This window comes from Carcharhinus amblyrhynchos, chromosome 1 (genome assembly GCF_965287045.1).
Source record: "Carcharhinus amblyrhynchos chromosome 1, sCarAmb.v2.hapA, whole genome shotgun sequence".
In the NCBI taxonomy this organism is placed as follows: Eukaryota; Metazoa; Chordata; class Chondrichthyes; order Carcharhiniformes; family Carcharhinidae; genus Carcharhinus; species Carcharhinus amblyrhynchos.
This window is the reverse complement of record NC_137324.1, coordinates 77215395-77230515: the sequence shown is the minus strand read 5'-3', so window position 1 is coordinate 77230515 and position 15121 is coordinate 77215395. Positions and strand designations below refer to the sequence as shown.

Here is a 15121-nt window from a genome sequence, read left to right as displayed (position 1 = left end):
CATACATAAAGGTCTATTGCTATTGCAGTCTATTGGAGCATTCCACTTCAAACAATAATAAACACCTTTTTGTAGGCTAGCTCTGCTGATTCTGATGTTGAACAGTTGACCCAGCCTTTAAACTTGTCTTTGGCCTCTTTCAGTAGAGCATCGATGCAGTTCTGCAGGTGAGCGCGGAAGTCTGAAGATTCTCCCTGACTGGTTTTGCCCAGCTCCTCCAAGCTGACTGGCTGCAAATCCTGTTCCATGTAGGAGTTACGGCAATGGCTCATCATTTCCTCTGGAATCTAAGGTATAACAATATAGCCACACTTATAACGGTGTCAGCAAATGTTGCTGCGTTTATATTATTGCTGTTTAGCTTCGTACTGGATGTTCAGCATCTATGATCAGTTCACACTGATTAGTCTGGCTCCCTTGTCCTGGTTGCAGCCTCACATTAGCAAACATTAAACACCGGAGTCTAGAAATCTGCCGTCAGGATAAGGAAGCTGGATTTAGCTTCTGGAATCCAAATTAAATGCTGCCAATGTAAAAGCAACATATCAATTAAAACAGGCATGTTACTCCTGCTTCCTTTAAGAGTGCAGTTACGCTATCAATTTGGGCCTGAGGATCTGCTCCTAGGTTTGGAGCACAGAATCTGGAAGTTGCAATGTTTGTTCGGGAATGGTGAGGTTCTCTGGGAGTCAGGCCACGTGACCCCAGGATGAGTGCGAGGTGGACTGGGCATAAGGTCTGCCTCTGTGCACCAGCACTGTGTCCAAGAGTTAAAATAAATGATTAAACACCAACTCTCCAACACTTACATACAAATTACTCAGAAATGTTAATTCCTGCATATGCCCTTAACTTAGAAGTGGTATTTATCACAGTCTAAAGGGAGTTTTGGAGAGATTGGTATAGCCTTGTTTGGTATTGGGGAGAGGGGAGGCCTGTATCTGAGTTCATGGGGATTGGCAGACGTTTAAGACTGCTGTTGGAATGTCATGGTGGTTGGGCACGGGTAAAATATTTAAAAGTCCTTTTATTTATGGAAATTTCTGGGATGCTCCTAGTCCTTGCTCCAAATGCCAACTTTTGGGGGTGTCCCTCTCTGTTAGGGTAGCCAGAGGGTCAGAATGGCTTGTCCTGCAATGGGATTCCACCCGTTGCAGCTGAACGCCCATTTCTATCTATCTATTAAAGGAAGCCCATCAGTAGCTTATATAGGTGAAGCCAGACTCAACAGGCTGTTGTCCACATCCCCACTCTGCTGTGTAGAGAACATAGTGAACAACAAAATCTAACGTCATGTTTTGAAAGAGAAATAGAAAATACTGGAAAATTTCAGCAGGTCTGATAGTTCTGATAGTATCTGCGGAGATAGAACAAGACCTAACTCTTCAACAGATATATTTTCACAATTGACCAAGGGTGGGATTGTCCAGCCCCTCCGCAGTATGTCTTCTGGCAGTGGAGACGGCTCAACATTGGCAGCTCATCATTGGCTGTCAGTGGAATCTTCCAGTCCTGTCGTCCATGACGCTTTGCGTGGCTAACCTGTCCCTCTACCAGGAAACACATGCGTGCCGGGGGAGGGGGGGGGCATGAACTTCCTACTGGTAGGAAGGGCTGGAAAATCCCACCCTCAACTATTGCTGGGTCCAAAATAAAAATGAACAATCACTATCAAAGCACACCTTGAAAAGTTTCTTGCACTCAGCGATCATGTGGGCCAGACCTTGGGTAGCAGCCAAGTTCTCATTCAGGTCCTTTTGGTCAGGTTTGCCTAAGCTTTGTTTCCTCTGTATCACTCTGGATTAAAAAGAAATAAGGCCTCATTAATACATAAATGAGTAAGGACAATAGTGCAGACACTTAGGTGCCAGCACAGATATTTACCGAGTTTTACAAAAGGATCATTAAACAGCAGCAAACCTTCTAAAACCTGCACAAGGATCAACGATAAGCAAGCAATTTATGGGGCACACTTAAACTTGCATAGGAGTAAAAATCCTTTCACTCCAGTAAGCGGGCAGCAATTTGTCTCTGCTTTAGGAGCCGTGCTGAATGTGACTTGTCTTTAAATTAGCCAGTAGACAGCGTGACAAGGTCAAAGCTTTATTTTAATACAGGTCTTTGAGGCAGTGATGCAGCACGGGGACAGTACTTAAAATGTCAACTTGGAACAGGTCCTTATTAGTTTTACTCACCCACAGATGACAGCTTTACACAATAGTTCCACATAACAAACAATTAGGAAGGAGATCATAAAAACAGCACTCTCGTACTGGCACTGTTTTAGTTAGGGAGTCTGACAACTGCTTCCTGGTGGTTACGTAATGGAATTTTCCTCCTTCTTGATGGTGAATTGGAAAACAAAGGGGTTTTCTACAACTCTTCCACAATTCCGCTGCAAGGATTACTGATCTTCCCCTTGCATATGTGAATTTGTGTTACTGATGTCCTTGTGCATCTGTATATAGTGTCCATATATTACTGTTCTCCCCACGCAAATGTGCAGCTGTGTTTATAATTAGTCTTGCCGGCCAATTTTATATCTCTCACGATTTTTACTTTGAATTAAGCCATCCAATTTATCACTTTTTAAATAAAAATCAGGGGGGGGGGTGCGATTCTCCCAGCCCGCTGTGTTGCTCCAGCAGCTCAATTTGCCTGGAGACATTTCACGGGCTCCCTGTTGGGTGCCATGGCCCCCGTGCATCTCCAGGGAAAAGTTTTTTAGCTGATTTCCAGCACGGAGCTGAATTCAATATTGAAATCAGGATTTGCACCTATTCGAAGGCCCAAGACTGAGATCTCTGGGCCCACTAGCGCCTCCGCAACCCAGTGGGGTTTACTATTGCTCCCAAAAGTGGGGAACAGGCGGCTATTCTGGCTGGAGGGATGATAAGCCACTGTGGTCCCCCCCGGAGGTTGGGAATAAGGGAAGGTGCACCTTGGGCAGTGCCAGTCTGGCAGTGTCAGCCTGGCCTCCTGGCACTGCCCAAGGAATAAACCAGCATTACCTAAGAGGCACCTTGGCACTGCCCACTGGGCATCAGGCAGTGCCAAGGAGGAATGGCCAGAGGGAGCAGGCCTATGGTGGGGGGAGGCGGTCAGTAGGGGTGAAGATGGGTGTGGGGTTCCTGCTGCCACTCTGCACAGGGATCAGTGGCAGAGGGAGGGAGGACAGTAATTGGGGCTGGCCAACCAGGTTGGGAACCAGCGGGGGTGGGGGGGGGAAGAGGAGAGGAGGAGGAGGAAGGAAGGATCAGGGCTGCCAGAGAAAGGATGGGGGGAGGTGGATAAATCAGAGCAGGCTCGGAGAAATTCAGGAGGCCAGTGGTTGGGCATGATGGGCTGGAAAGTCCTGCCCGATGTTTTTTTTAATTTAAACTACATACAACCTTTGTGCTTCAGAAGGAAGCGGTACCTGGGAGAGGAGTTTTCTCTCTTCAGAGTATTGAGGTGGAAGAGCGAAGGGGCCAGGCACACTGCCAGGTTGGTGGGTGTCATCTGGTTTTCTTCCACGACGCCTGTAACATCACTAAGGAAATAGAGGAGAGTCTGCAGAGCCTCGCGATTCTCATCGGGCAGCAGCATGATGCCGGCCTGAATGGCCTGGAAGCGTTGATCCTTTGGGACATCTGCAGCACAAAATAATTTTCATTTATTTTTCAGACTTGAAGGAGAAAAAGTTGAAGGTGCTTCAATGGTTAGAGAAAGAAAACTTGCATTTTATGAAGTCCCTGCTTGGAATATCTCCAAGGGCTCCATGTGCAAATGAACCAACACTGAGATGCAATGACAGCTGCACAGTGCACATTTACTACTAGGCTTGAGTGCAAAGGTGTCCAAAGCTACTGACTTAAGTCATGTTACTGACAGATTCCAAAAGGAAGCCTGGTGAAAGTGATGAAAATGGGAACCGATGCATTCTCGTTAAGCTGCAGCCAAGCCACATTCAGTTTAAGTTGGTAAATACAGTGCCCAGTTTGGGACTGAACCATAGCAACTAGGAAGTCTCTGTTTTAGCAATAACAACTTGAATATATATTGCATTTTAATCACAGCCAAAGAAAAAAATCTTGCAAAATATAGATGCTTAGGTAGAAAAACATTTTGATTTCCGGGCCTTCAAAATGAGCTGATCTCAGTCAGACCAACAGTATAGTACAGGCAATTCAGAACACGTTGGAGTAAAAAAAAGTCAGCCACTTTCCTGCTTTTGACTTCAGGAGGTTAGAAAGGAACATTAGAGCAGAAAATTTTAAAAAAGTATTTCTATCATTTGATATAATTTAGCTAATTTTTCATGCCTTTTTTTCACTGTTGGGAAGCTACGATACCCTTTCAACACAGAGCACATAATAAACTCAACTCAAATTCAACTCACATTAGTTTATCCCAAACAGAATGAAAGAACTTCCTTCTTAGTTCTTAAATGCACGATTAGTTTATGTTTTTGTTAGAAGGCCAAGGGTGTTGAAGCTCCTAATGATTGATGGGACATGTAGGATTGTTTTATTTTCCTTGTGCTAGGAGTTGAATTGAAAATACATGCCCACTACTTCAGGCAGAACACTTTAATGGTATCCTGATACTGGGAGTAGTACTTTACCGTCAAAACATATATTATCACAAAATGTTAAGATTCCTCAAAATACACATTTTCATTTCCAAAGTATGCACCAGTTCAAAATGGAACACCCTCAGAATATTTACATAGGAAGAGGAAATGAAAGCATGGGGACATTTAAACAATGACCTCTTAAGATCTTTACAACTACGAATTGCTTATGAAATCACGCCGCCCTGAACATCTTAGAAAGTGGTCATATTCCCACACTTCTCAGAGAAAACTTGTCAAATTATGATGTGGTAACTTTTATGAATTTCAGGAATACCAGAATAAATGTTAACTGCCAGCTTACAAGTGCAAAGCAAGAGAAAATAAATTGCGTTCAAATGTATCATTTCACCACTTGCTCAGGAAATGATTGTGTCAAAAATGAAACACAGTCTCTCCACTTCTGCAAAGAAAACACCAAATCCTAACAGAGCGGCCCCAGATTTCAACTGGACCCTGGCAAAGTTTGCAAGCTCAGTGGGAGATCCTATGATTTAAATACCTTTGGCTGGCTAGAGTTATATATAGATGTCCCTGTCAAGGATACCCGTAAATCCCACCGAAGAATCCCAGAACGTAAAGAAGGTGATTTGAATTCCCCAGATTGAGACATCTGCCAGTTACTCACAGGATCCTCTTTCTACAAGGGGAAATGCCATAAAACCATTATCCAAAACCACAAACAAATTACTCTTCAGAAGTCCAGGCTCTCAGGTAGAGGCGGGGGGACATACATCGTGTACTAAAGAATGTGCATGCTGTTGAACTATGACCTTGCCCCCAGGCCTCATGTTGAAGGCCTTGTAAAGGACAAGCAACATTCTTGGGTTTTCAGAGCTCCTGTAATGTTAATATCTCCTGGTTTAAAATTTCCTTTAAGCCGCTAGTCAAAAACTAAAGACAATCCAGTGTATTAAGATCTGGAAACTTCTGCAATTACTTACACTGATAGATTTGTAGAAATGTTTCTGAGAGTTTACTGGTCATCAGTGGCTCAGGCAGATCTCTGAAATATTGCTTAAGCATGTCTGCTACATCATATGCAGACTGGCCTTCATAGTTCACGCTTTCTGCACAAGTTTCATTCATCTGCCGTAAGGCTTGAATTCGAGACTTAACTCCAGACTTTCGGAATAACCCAACCTGTTCATTAAAAATATTAAAATGTTACTTTAAGACAAATTCGTAAAGAATGGTCAACAGTAACATCAGAATCATGATGAAATGCCATTGTGTTCCTTTTTCACAATCTCTACAGTAAAGCACTGACCTGGTCCAGACACTGGTTGCGGAGGTAGCGCATGGCCTGCTGAATACTCTGAGGAAGAGGGTGCCCTGAGCGCTGGACATTCACAAGCAGAGGAACACCAAAAACGTTCCGATCCTTGTAGTCTGGAACCTTGATCCTCTTCATAAACTTGGGCACAGCCCTGGAAAAGAGTGAACAGGGATCAGATTGAATATGAATGCATCTCACACACACTTACAATGGAGCTTGACTGATTGAATAGAGTTGTATTTATACAAGCAACAACCTGCTGACACTAAGTTCACAGGATCTCCTGGGGCAATGCTAGAAGACCCTCAGAGGAGGAAGGAAGAAATGTCGGGGCGGGGGGTGGTAAATGATGTTTGACCATTAGATTATGACATTGCCAGCTTAATGAAATGGGGCAGAACTGGAGATGTCAGTGGTAAGTTTTTCACTCAGAGGGTGGTGGGTCTGTGGAATCGGCTGCTGGCAGTGGTGGTGGAGGCGGATTCGATAGGGTTTTTCAAGAGATTTCTGGATCAGTACATGGGACTTAGTAAGATTGATGGTTATAGGTAAGCCTAGTGAGTAGGGACATGTTTGGTGCAACTTGTGGGCCGAAGGGCCTGTTTGTGCTGTAGTTTTTCTATGTTCTAACTATGAATTTTGTATTGAAACTATGCTGCCATCTGGAAGGTTCAGTGAAGACAAGGTTCTTCACCACAGCGGAAGTATCAGCATATAGTTTAGCCTTGATTTAAGAAGTTGACTCCTTACTAAACATGATTTTGCAAGTACTAGGTACACCCTGAAATTGCACCATGAACGTTATTCATCAGAGAGCCTTGGCACAGACTGCTGGTACCTACCACAATCAATCCTGGGACTGCCCTCACTCAAGAATTATGAGTACTGTCAGCCAGTGTGGTCCTTATTGATAAGCTACCTTTAGTTTGGGTACTACCAGGATGAGGGGATAACAGGCAACAAGCTTACTTGTCAACAGCAAGACATTCTCATTTTCAAGTTACAGCCGTGTCAAGAACAATTTGGTAACAGGTTGAGAGAGGGAATGACAAAAAGAACAGGCTGAGGCTGAGCACAGATGCGTCATATTAATGGTCTCTATTTGATGTAAAGTTGCAGAATTTAGCTGCCAGTGGAAGTGAAGAATGGACAGTAGCACTGGAAATTGGTCAGGATGTATAACAGGGTTAATGCACATTGCTTGCTTGTCCTATCAATAGTTAAAATCTACCTGGCTACATGGTTTAGAGTGAATAATGCAGAGTTGCTGTTGAGTAACTTTATTACTGTATATCAATATTTAGTTCATCATCTTAGAACACAAACTATAAATAAACATTAAATTAAACCCAGGGCTTCAAGAATTTCCCTGAATTTATCAGCAGACTAAGAGTTAATTGGAATTTTTCATTTACTATTTGAAATGACCTGACATGCCTTCCTTTCATTATACGATTGCCAGGATCAGATTCTCTTTGGCATCTTCTATGAAGTACCAATATCCGCTTTGATTTTCTAATTGTCAGTAATCCAATCTGATACTGATTTTTTTCTAAATCTGAAACATCAAACAAGCACCAGGGCCTGTTGGCCACACTACTGACATGTTCCACTGTCAATGAGAACATTGAGCTCTGGGCAAAACAACAAAACAAAAGTGATCTCTGGTTGATTTGTATCCCAGGCAAAATGAAACCTAGTGTTCCACCTCACTAAATGATGCCACTTCTTGTAGGCCTGGATTGAACAGCTAAGCTGACAATGTGGGGTTTGTGTAACCAGAACTCCATTCCATTAAGCCTCAAGGCAGCTAGAATGTGCACTATCATTTACAACAGTATGAAATTGATGTGAAAGTTCAGGCGCTGTTAGTGGGAAACACAGTTTGACAAGCATCACCAGTGAGAAGAACCAAACATCTACAATCTGTGCACTTCACATATTTCTTTAATGTACAAAAAATACCCGATGAACTGAAGATGTATTGCTGTGCTCAACTTGAAACACTGAATCACATGTGCGGACTAAAAAAGTAACACACTGGGCATCTTTCTATTACATATACAAAGTGCTACTGTTAGAGAAGGAGGAAGGATGGAACCATTCTTGTAGTCATAAACATTTCTTAGAATAGGCTAGACAATGAGAGTATTGTGGAACATTGTGAAAAATATACACCATCATTTCTAAAGGAATTGGAAACAAGGTTACCATTTTTGATATGGTTCGTGGAGAGCTGGCCAAGTAATTCACTGCAGAAAAATTGATGGAAATACCTATTCCTAAAGGGGTCATGTACAGCACTGGGCGGGGTCACAGCAAGGAAGTGAAATTAAGGGCAGCATGTCCCGGCGGAGGAATTATCAAGAAAAATGGCACAGTGTCAAGTTCTGACTGAAAAACCGGCATGTTTGTCCCCAGAAACACAGTCAGGATTTCACTCCAGATCTTCTGAAACTTCGTCAAGAGCAGGGGTGCGTGATTTGCACATCACTATGGTGGGGCAGGGCCTGATGGAGCCAGCAAGGCTGGCTCTACTGCAATCAAGACACCTTTTTAAAAGAGTGCCCTGATCCAAAAATAAAGGACCCCCTGTTGTGTTTATACACTGTTGTGCCTCTGAACTGAATGGAAGGAGCATTGATTTTACAGCTTAACATTGTGTGAATCTATTAATTGTTTATTTTCGCATATTTAAACTCTTTCCGTTTGCCGAATTATGTGGAGTATTGAAAGAATTCTCAGGCTGATTAACAATCTGATAGGCCACATTGAACAATCCTTCCATGGCAAAATGAAATGATCTGGTGCAAGATCGTTCCAATTCCCAACAGTTTTCTGTGTTAAAACAAAAGATCTTTAACTCCAGCCCGCATTAAACACAACTTAATCTCATTCATTGAGATTAACTTAATCTCATTCATTCAATCTCATTGAATGTTTGTAAGGCAAGGATAAATACATTTTTGAACAATAAAGGAATTAAGGGTTATGGTGAATGGACGGATAAGTGGAGCTGAGTCCGCTAAAAGATCAGCCATGATCTTATTGAAAGGTGGAGCAGGCTCGAGGGGCCAGATGGCTTACTCCTGCTCCTAGTTCTTATGTTCTTAATAACTATCAAATAGATTATCACCTAGAGGTCCATATATATCATTCATTTATTTTTGTTTCATTTTCAGTACCTACCAGTTAAATCCATGCTTGTTAGAAGGTGAGTATTTCTCCATTAAGGCAGTAAGTTTAAGCAAAGAGAATTTCTGCAGCAGGTTCATCTGTGCCACAGATTGGCTGTTGATTTGCAGTGAGGCCGAATTTAAACTTGGCCGATGAGAGATCTGGAAACTGCCCCATCGTAATCGCTGTCGCCTATTTAATTAAACAACAATAATAATCATCAATAGTTGGATTACCTTTGGGTAATAATCTTGAATGCAAGTGCAATTTACATAATTAGTCAAGGAGGGTTAAGAGAATTACTGACATAATGCTTGTAACTTGAAGCTAATATAGTATTGCTGGCTTCAATCGTGCAATCTTATATTGCTTTAAAATATTATTTAATATATTAAAACTGCTGTTCAAATCTGTTCAAAAGTTCAGTAGTTGTCCTAGGCATTTGCAAGAAGCAAAGCAGATAGTAACAGAAGATTTCATAAGTGGCAGTACTTTTAGACTAAATCCATACTACGTAATTTGGCTTTTTTTTTAATGGTTTTAAAAGTATCTGCTATTATTTAATCATTTCAGCCCATAGTGAATTCTGGACTCAGAATTTTTAGTTTATAGTGAAATATTTTAAGCATCCATGCATTGAATTGTACAATTTTCATAAGAAAGGATTATTTAGCCAGTTTGAAAGTTAAATGCACTAATATTACAACTAGTACAGTGGTTAGCACTGCTGTCTCACAGTGCCAAGGATAGAACATAGAAAAACTACAGCACAAATAGGCTCTTCGGCCCACAAGTTGCACTGATCATATCCCCACCTACTAGGCTTACCTATAACCCTCAATCCTGTTAAGTTCCCATGTACTCATCCAGAAGTCTCTTAAAAGACACTATCGTATTTGCCTCCACCACCACTGACGGCAGCCGATTCCACTCAGCCACCACCCTCTGAGAGAAAAACTTATCCCTGACATCTCCTCTGTACCTACGCCCAATCACCTTAAACCTGTGTCCTCTCGTAGCAACCATTTCAGCCCTGGGAAAAAGTCTCTGAGAATCCACCCAATCAATACCTCTCAACATCTTATACACGTTTGATTCTGGCTTTGGGTGACTGTCTGTGTTGGAGTCTGCATGGTCTCCCTGTGTCTGTGTGGGTTTCCTCCCACAGTCCAAAGATGCGCAAGCTAGGTGGATTGGCCATGGTAAATTGCCTCTTACTTTCTAAAGATGAATAGGTTAGGGGGATTAGTGGGGTAAATACATGGGGTTACAGAGCATGAATGGATAAGAGTTGGTGCTGACTCGATGGGCCAAATGGCCTCCTTCTGCAGTGCAGGGATTCTATGAATACACAATGGTTTAGAATTTTCCAGCCCTTCTTGCCAGTGGGATTTTCTTAGTCTATTGCTGATTTTCAAATAAAACCATTCAGCTCTCTTTCGAATGTAGATGGTATTACTGCTTCCATCGACTTTCTTCAAATACCCATCACTATCTGTGAAGTTAAAATCAAACTTGTTTCTCTTTTGGTCTTGTTCAGCTCCTTTACACCATGAGCTTTTGAATAAGGTATCCACCAACAGCACCTCGATCTCCCTCTGTTGTGTTGTATACTTGTAGACCACCACAGTTCCCCATACCTTATTTACTGGTTATTCCTCTGCTGAAGACTCATCACTCTGCCACAGTCAATCTGCCCTCTTTTAATGTGTAGGGATTCTAAGATATGATTCCAGGGGTGGGATTTTCCGGCTACGTGCGCACCAAGGAGGGGGGTGACACAGTGGTTAGCACTGCTGTCTCACAGTGCCAGATGCCCAGGTTTAATCCTGGCCTTGGGTCATTGCCTATGCAGTTTGCGTATTCTTGCTGTGCTTGCACGGGTTTCCGCTAGGTGCCCCAGTTTCATCCCACAGTCCATGTTAAATTGTCCCTTAGTGTCAGAGGAATCAGTAGGGTAAATATGGAGGGGCTATAGGGATTAGACCTAGGTGGGATTGTTGACAGTTCAGGCTCAATGGGCCAAATGGCCTCCTTCTGCACTGTATGAATTCTACAATTCTAAGGCTGGAAAATCCTGCCCAATATCAACCATCCTTTGCATGGTATGTGTCCCACCTGCTCCGACTCCCATGGTGGCGGGACGGAAAAATTCTCCCACCCCTCCCTTCACGTGTCTGCCCAATTTCAATAGTAACAGAACATTTTCTTGTTGGAGTTAAAACTGCAAGTACACATGGCTAAAGCCTGACTTGGCATACAACGTAAATGTGATGTTGTGATTATGTCAATAATAATCTAGAGAATTTTGTTGCAAAACCCACAATCACAGTTTGAAAATTTGGATTTCTTTATAATCAACTGGAAATATCAATTAAAAAGTGATCATGAAGTTACAGATTGTTCCTTGAAACCTAAATGATTTACTAATGACCCTTAGGGAAGAAGCCTGCCATTCCTAATCAGGTTTATATGTTGCATTGGTCCCACAAGAATTTGGCCAATTCTTATCTGCCCTCTATAGTGTCTTAACAAGTTTCTCAGTTGCATCAAACTGTTAAGAAAGTTTTCATGGCAACCAGGGATGGGCAATAAATGCCAGAATGGCCAGCAATACCAAGCATGAACTAAGAAGAAAGTTGGCAGTGTAAGGTCATAGGGATCAGGCAATAAATCATAGGGGCAAAGGAAGGAGAAACACAAGAGGAGGCCATAAATGGTAAGGAGCGATACAGAATGAATGTTCATTTATAAGCAGGATTGACTTGCAGAAGTACATGAGATGATGTGAGCGCTGGGAGGAACATGAAGCTCAAGAGTGGGTGGAACGATCTTCGTTTAATATTCTTCAGCATCACTGGTGGGATAGATTGGAAGCAAGAGTTCCATCTGGCCAAAGGAAATGGATCTGAGAGTGGGTGCAACAGATGTGGCAGACAGAATGCCTCTAAAAATATCAATTGCAAAGATAATTTTCAAGCTTTTAAGTTCATTCTACGAATACTTACTGTGAAAAAACTATTCAGAATTCATCAAATTAAAGAATTTGCCTAGTGTAATGTTGATTTTTTTAGTGTTGTGGTACCTGGACATAACCTGAGAACTAGCATATGAGAAACAGGATTATTTTTAATTTTTTTACCCAAAGGAAAGCTGTCAGTTATCCATGCTTGAGCCAAAGGTACAGTATAGCTTACTATCTGAGAAACTGCAAGTACACATGATTTTACTGACCTGTTAGATCTTGTTAGTGATGCACCAACACCCGAGTCCCTCCTTTCTCGGATTACTGAATGATCCTCTGTTTCAGTGATCGAGTTCCCAGTGCTGTCAACATCGCTAGGTGAGGCCCTGCCATTTTCAATATCCAGATGTATTTGTTTGGGCGAAGATGGGCAAGGGGAAATAGAGTCCATTGCTGAATCTGAGTCCCCCTCATCAGAGAGTTTTTCCGACCATTGGTTCACCATCCTTTGTAGTCCATTGACATGGTGCAGAATGTCATCCAGTTCTGGGAAAATGTCCTCCTCATTCCCAAGATCTGCCAGATCACCAGTGCTGGAGTAAAGGTGGGACCCTGGCACGTTGTCATAGATACTAAGGCGGCTGCCTGAAGAACTGCATGAGTTTCGTCTCCGTCTAAAGCTAGATTCCTTTGAGCTGTCAGCACTGCTCTCCCTGGTAAGGCTATGGTGTCTATGTCCATGAAAACTTCCATTTCTCCAGCTTACAGAAGTGCCGTCTGGGGGGGAAGAGTTGCCATTAGAAAGTGCTTTAGGAAAGGTGCCTGGCTTGTGATCCTCTGGTATATAGAAGATGATGTCCTCTTCCATACCCTTCTCATTCTTTAAATTCCGCTCTCTGGTGTCATTCAGCATTGACTGACTGAAAGGGTCAAAGCCTTCCAAATACATTCCACTTCGCTTATTGCAAGTGCTGTGGCTGCGTGTTCTTGTGACGGGGCTGGGTGTGCTGACTGCGCTGCTCGTCTCCGACTGACTGCTGCTGCTGCTTGTTTGCGTAGAATAAGAAACACTTTGGTTTCGTACTGTGGAAACATTCATGTGGTTGCCATTGAGTGCAGTTATTTCAATGCAGTTCAGGCGTTTCAATTTTTCCTCATCAATGCCTTCTTGCAGTACAGGTCCACTGATGACCAAGTTGTTTTTTGAAGGAAGTTTCTTCTTGCTGTGAGAGCTTTTGATGCGTAGGCTCTCCATTCTCTTCAAGAAGCTCTTGGCCTTGGATTTTGTGTTCCTTTCAGTTTTCACATTGAATGTGAGACCAGAGAGGCTCTTTGGTGAAGGGGGAGTACCGAATGACTCAATATGGGTAACAGAGGTGCCCGAGGAGATCACACTGATCTCAGAATTTGTCCTTTTGCTCTCTGTGTTCTTTTGTAAGTTTGCTCCATTGCTTTCTGTGCTGCTAGCACTGTGAATGGATGCCACTTCCTGCCGTTCACTGAGATCAGTCAGTACGCTCTCGTTACTCACGGCATTCCTCAGCAAAGCTTCCTCAGCAGAAATGCCATTTGTAACTTCGGTTGGTGAGAAAACATCAAATTCCTCCAACCGTGACCATCGTTTGCTGTCCCTCTGGAAGGTCCACCTCCCACTGATAGCACAAGGCTCATCTTCATCCGAATCTTCACTCTGAAAGAAAATATGAGCTGTGAGGGAGAGAATACTCAAGTGCAGAGATACATTTTGATGCAAATAGACATACAAATGTAGGAAATAGGAGAAGTAGACCATTCGGCCCCTTGAGTAATATGCTACTATTAAATATTAATATACAGCATCATTGTTAGACAAACAAATGAAACCTAACTTAGTAGTTCCTTTTGCTGAATAAACAAAATAGAATGAACATTTTATACTTCTCATCACGGAACCTTATTTTAGATAGTATTTTGGGATGCCCAAACTGAGAATGCCCTTGATTTGTCACTATAACTTCTGTGGAAAATGTATTTATTTCACAACAAAGTTACAGCAGAGAAAACTCCTGTCCAGAGGGACCGACAGAGATAAAGGCAACATCTAATAAAATGATGAAATGGCCCTATATAAAATTGTCAATATACATCATAGATCCTGAGTAACAGTGTGTATTGTAACATTCTCTTTTCCATGGAATTTCTGATTGGGCCTGAATCTAGTAAATGGGGTTGTGTTTCTGAAAGTTGATGCTGTTTGTCACAGCAAGTCAACATTTTAAGATTGTATTTGACATGAGCCACTGTCGTTTCCCCCACTACAGACAGAAAACATTTCTCATTCCCCAGCACTAATGAATGCCAGTAAGGGAACAAAGTACTGGATGCAGTTTCACAAATGACCCAAGGCCCTTCTAACAGCTACCTTGTTTTATAATTCCCTGAATGGTAATTACGAACGTATCTCAAAGCCTTATCCAATTTTGACTATTATAGCACTTGTCTCAGGACTTCTGTATCTCCCAACTGTGACTAATGAGATGGCGACACATGGCCATTAAATCTCCACAGTTCATGCCCTAGGGTCCTCCCCTGTCGCCTGTTACAGATGACACTGCAAAGCTAACCTGGAGAGTTTCAGATCTGACCCAGCACTCTGTAATTTAACACTGTGTCTAATTACCATTCTCAAACATCAAGCACCAATGATTCTATAAGTTGTATTGTGACTTACTGGCATTAAGTGACTTCGAATTTAAAAATATATATTTGGCTTCAGTTTGAAAATGGTTTAATATCATCAACTATCTTGCTAACTTCTAGTGATTACTAATTTAATGACAAGTGACTGAGACTGATGCTACAGACTAAATTGACCCAGGTCTGATAGTTTTATGTGCATGTCGCACCCTGCCAAGGCTCATACATGTGTAATGGCCACTTCCAACAAGCGAGTGGAAGTCAATCTGTACCTTTGGAACCAAAAACAGTAAAATATCAATCGATGCATTCAGGAATGGAGAAGTGACAGGAAGATTGATCAGAAAAAATTCTTTACAAATATTGTTCCAGATTATAAATAGTAATTGACAAGGATCAGATAAATGCT

The 15121-nt window shown here is 42.2% G+C and overlaps 1 protein-coding gene across 2 annotated transcripts in view; it reads right to left on the bottom strand.

Annotated features, from left to right (window-relative positions):
- Nucleotides 1-15121, bottom strand: part of dlc1 (DLC1 Rho GTPase activating protein) — a 442424-nt gene that overhangs the window by 8536 nt on the left and 418767 nt on the right. For both annotated transcript variants that reach the window (XM_080187161.1, XM_080187170.1), the window contains 7 exons: nt 12306-13726; nt 9084-9263; nt 5886-6045; nt 5560-5758; nt 3419-3632; nt 1683-1797; nt 66-287 (listed from right to left, as the gene is read on the bottom strand). In XM_080187161.1, coding sequence (XP_080043287.1) covers nt 66-287; nt 1683-1797; nt 3419-3632; nt 5560-5758; nt 5886-6045; nt 9084-9263; nt 12306-13726 — 2511 coding nt within the window. The remainder of the gene's footprint in view (nt 1-65; nt 288-1682; nt 1798-3418; nt 3633-5559; nt 5759-5885; nt 6046-9083; nt 9264-12305; nt 13727-15121) is intronic.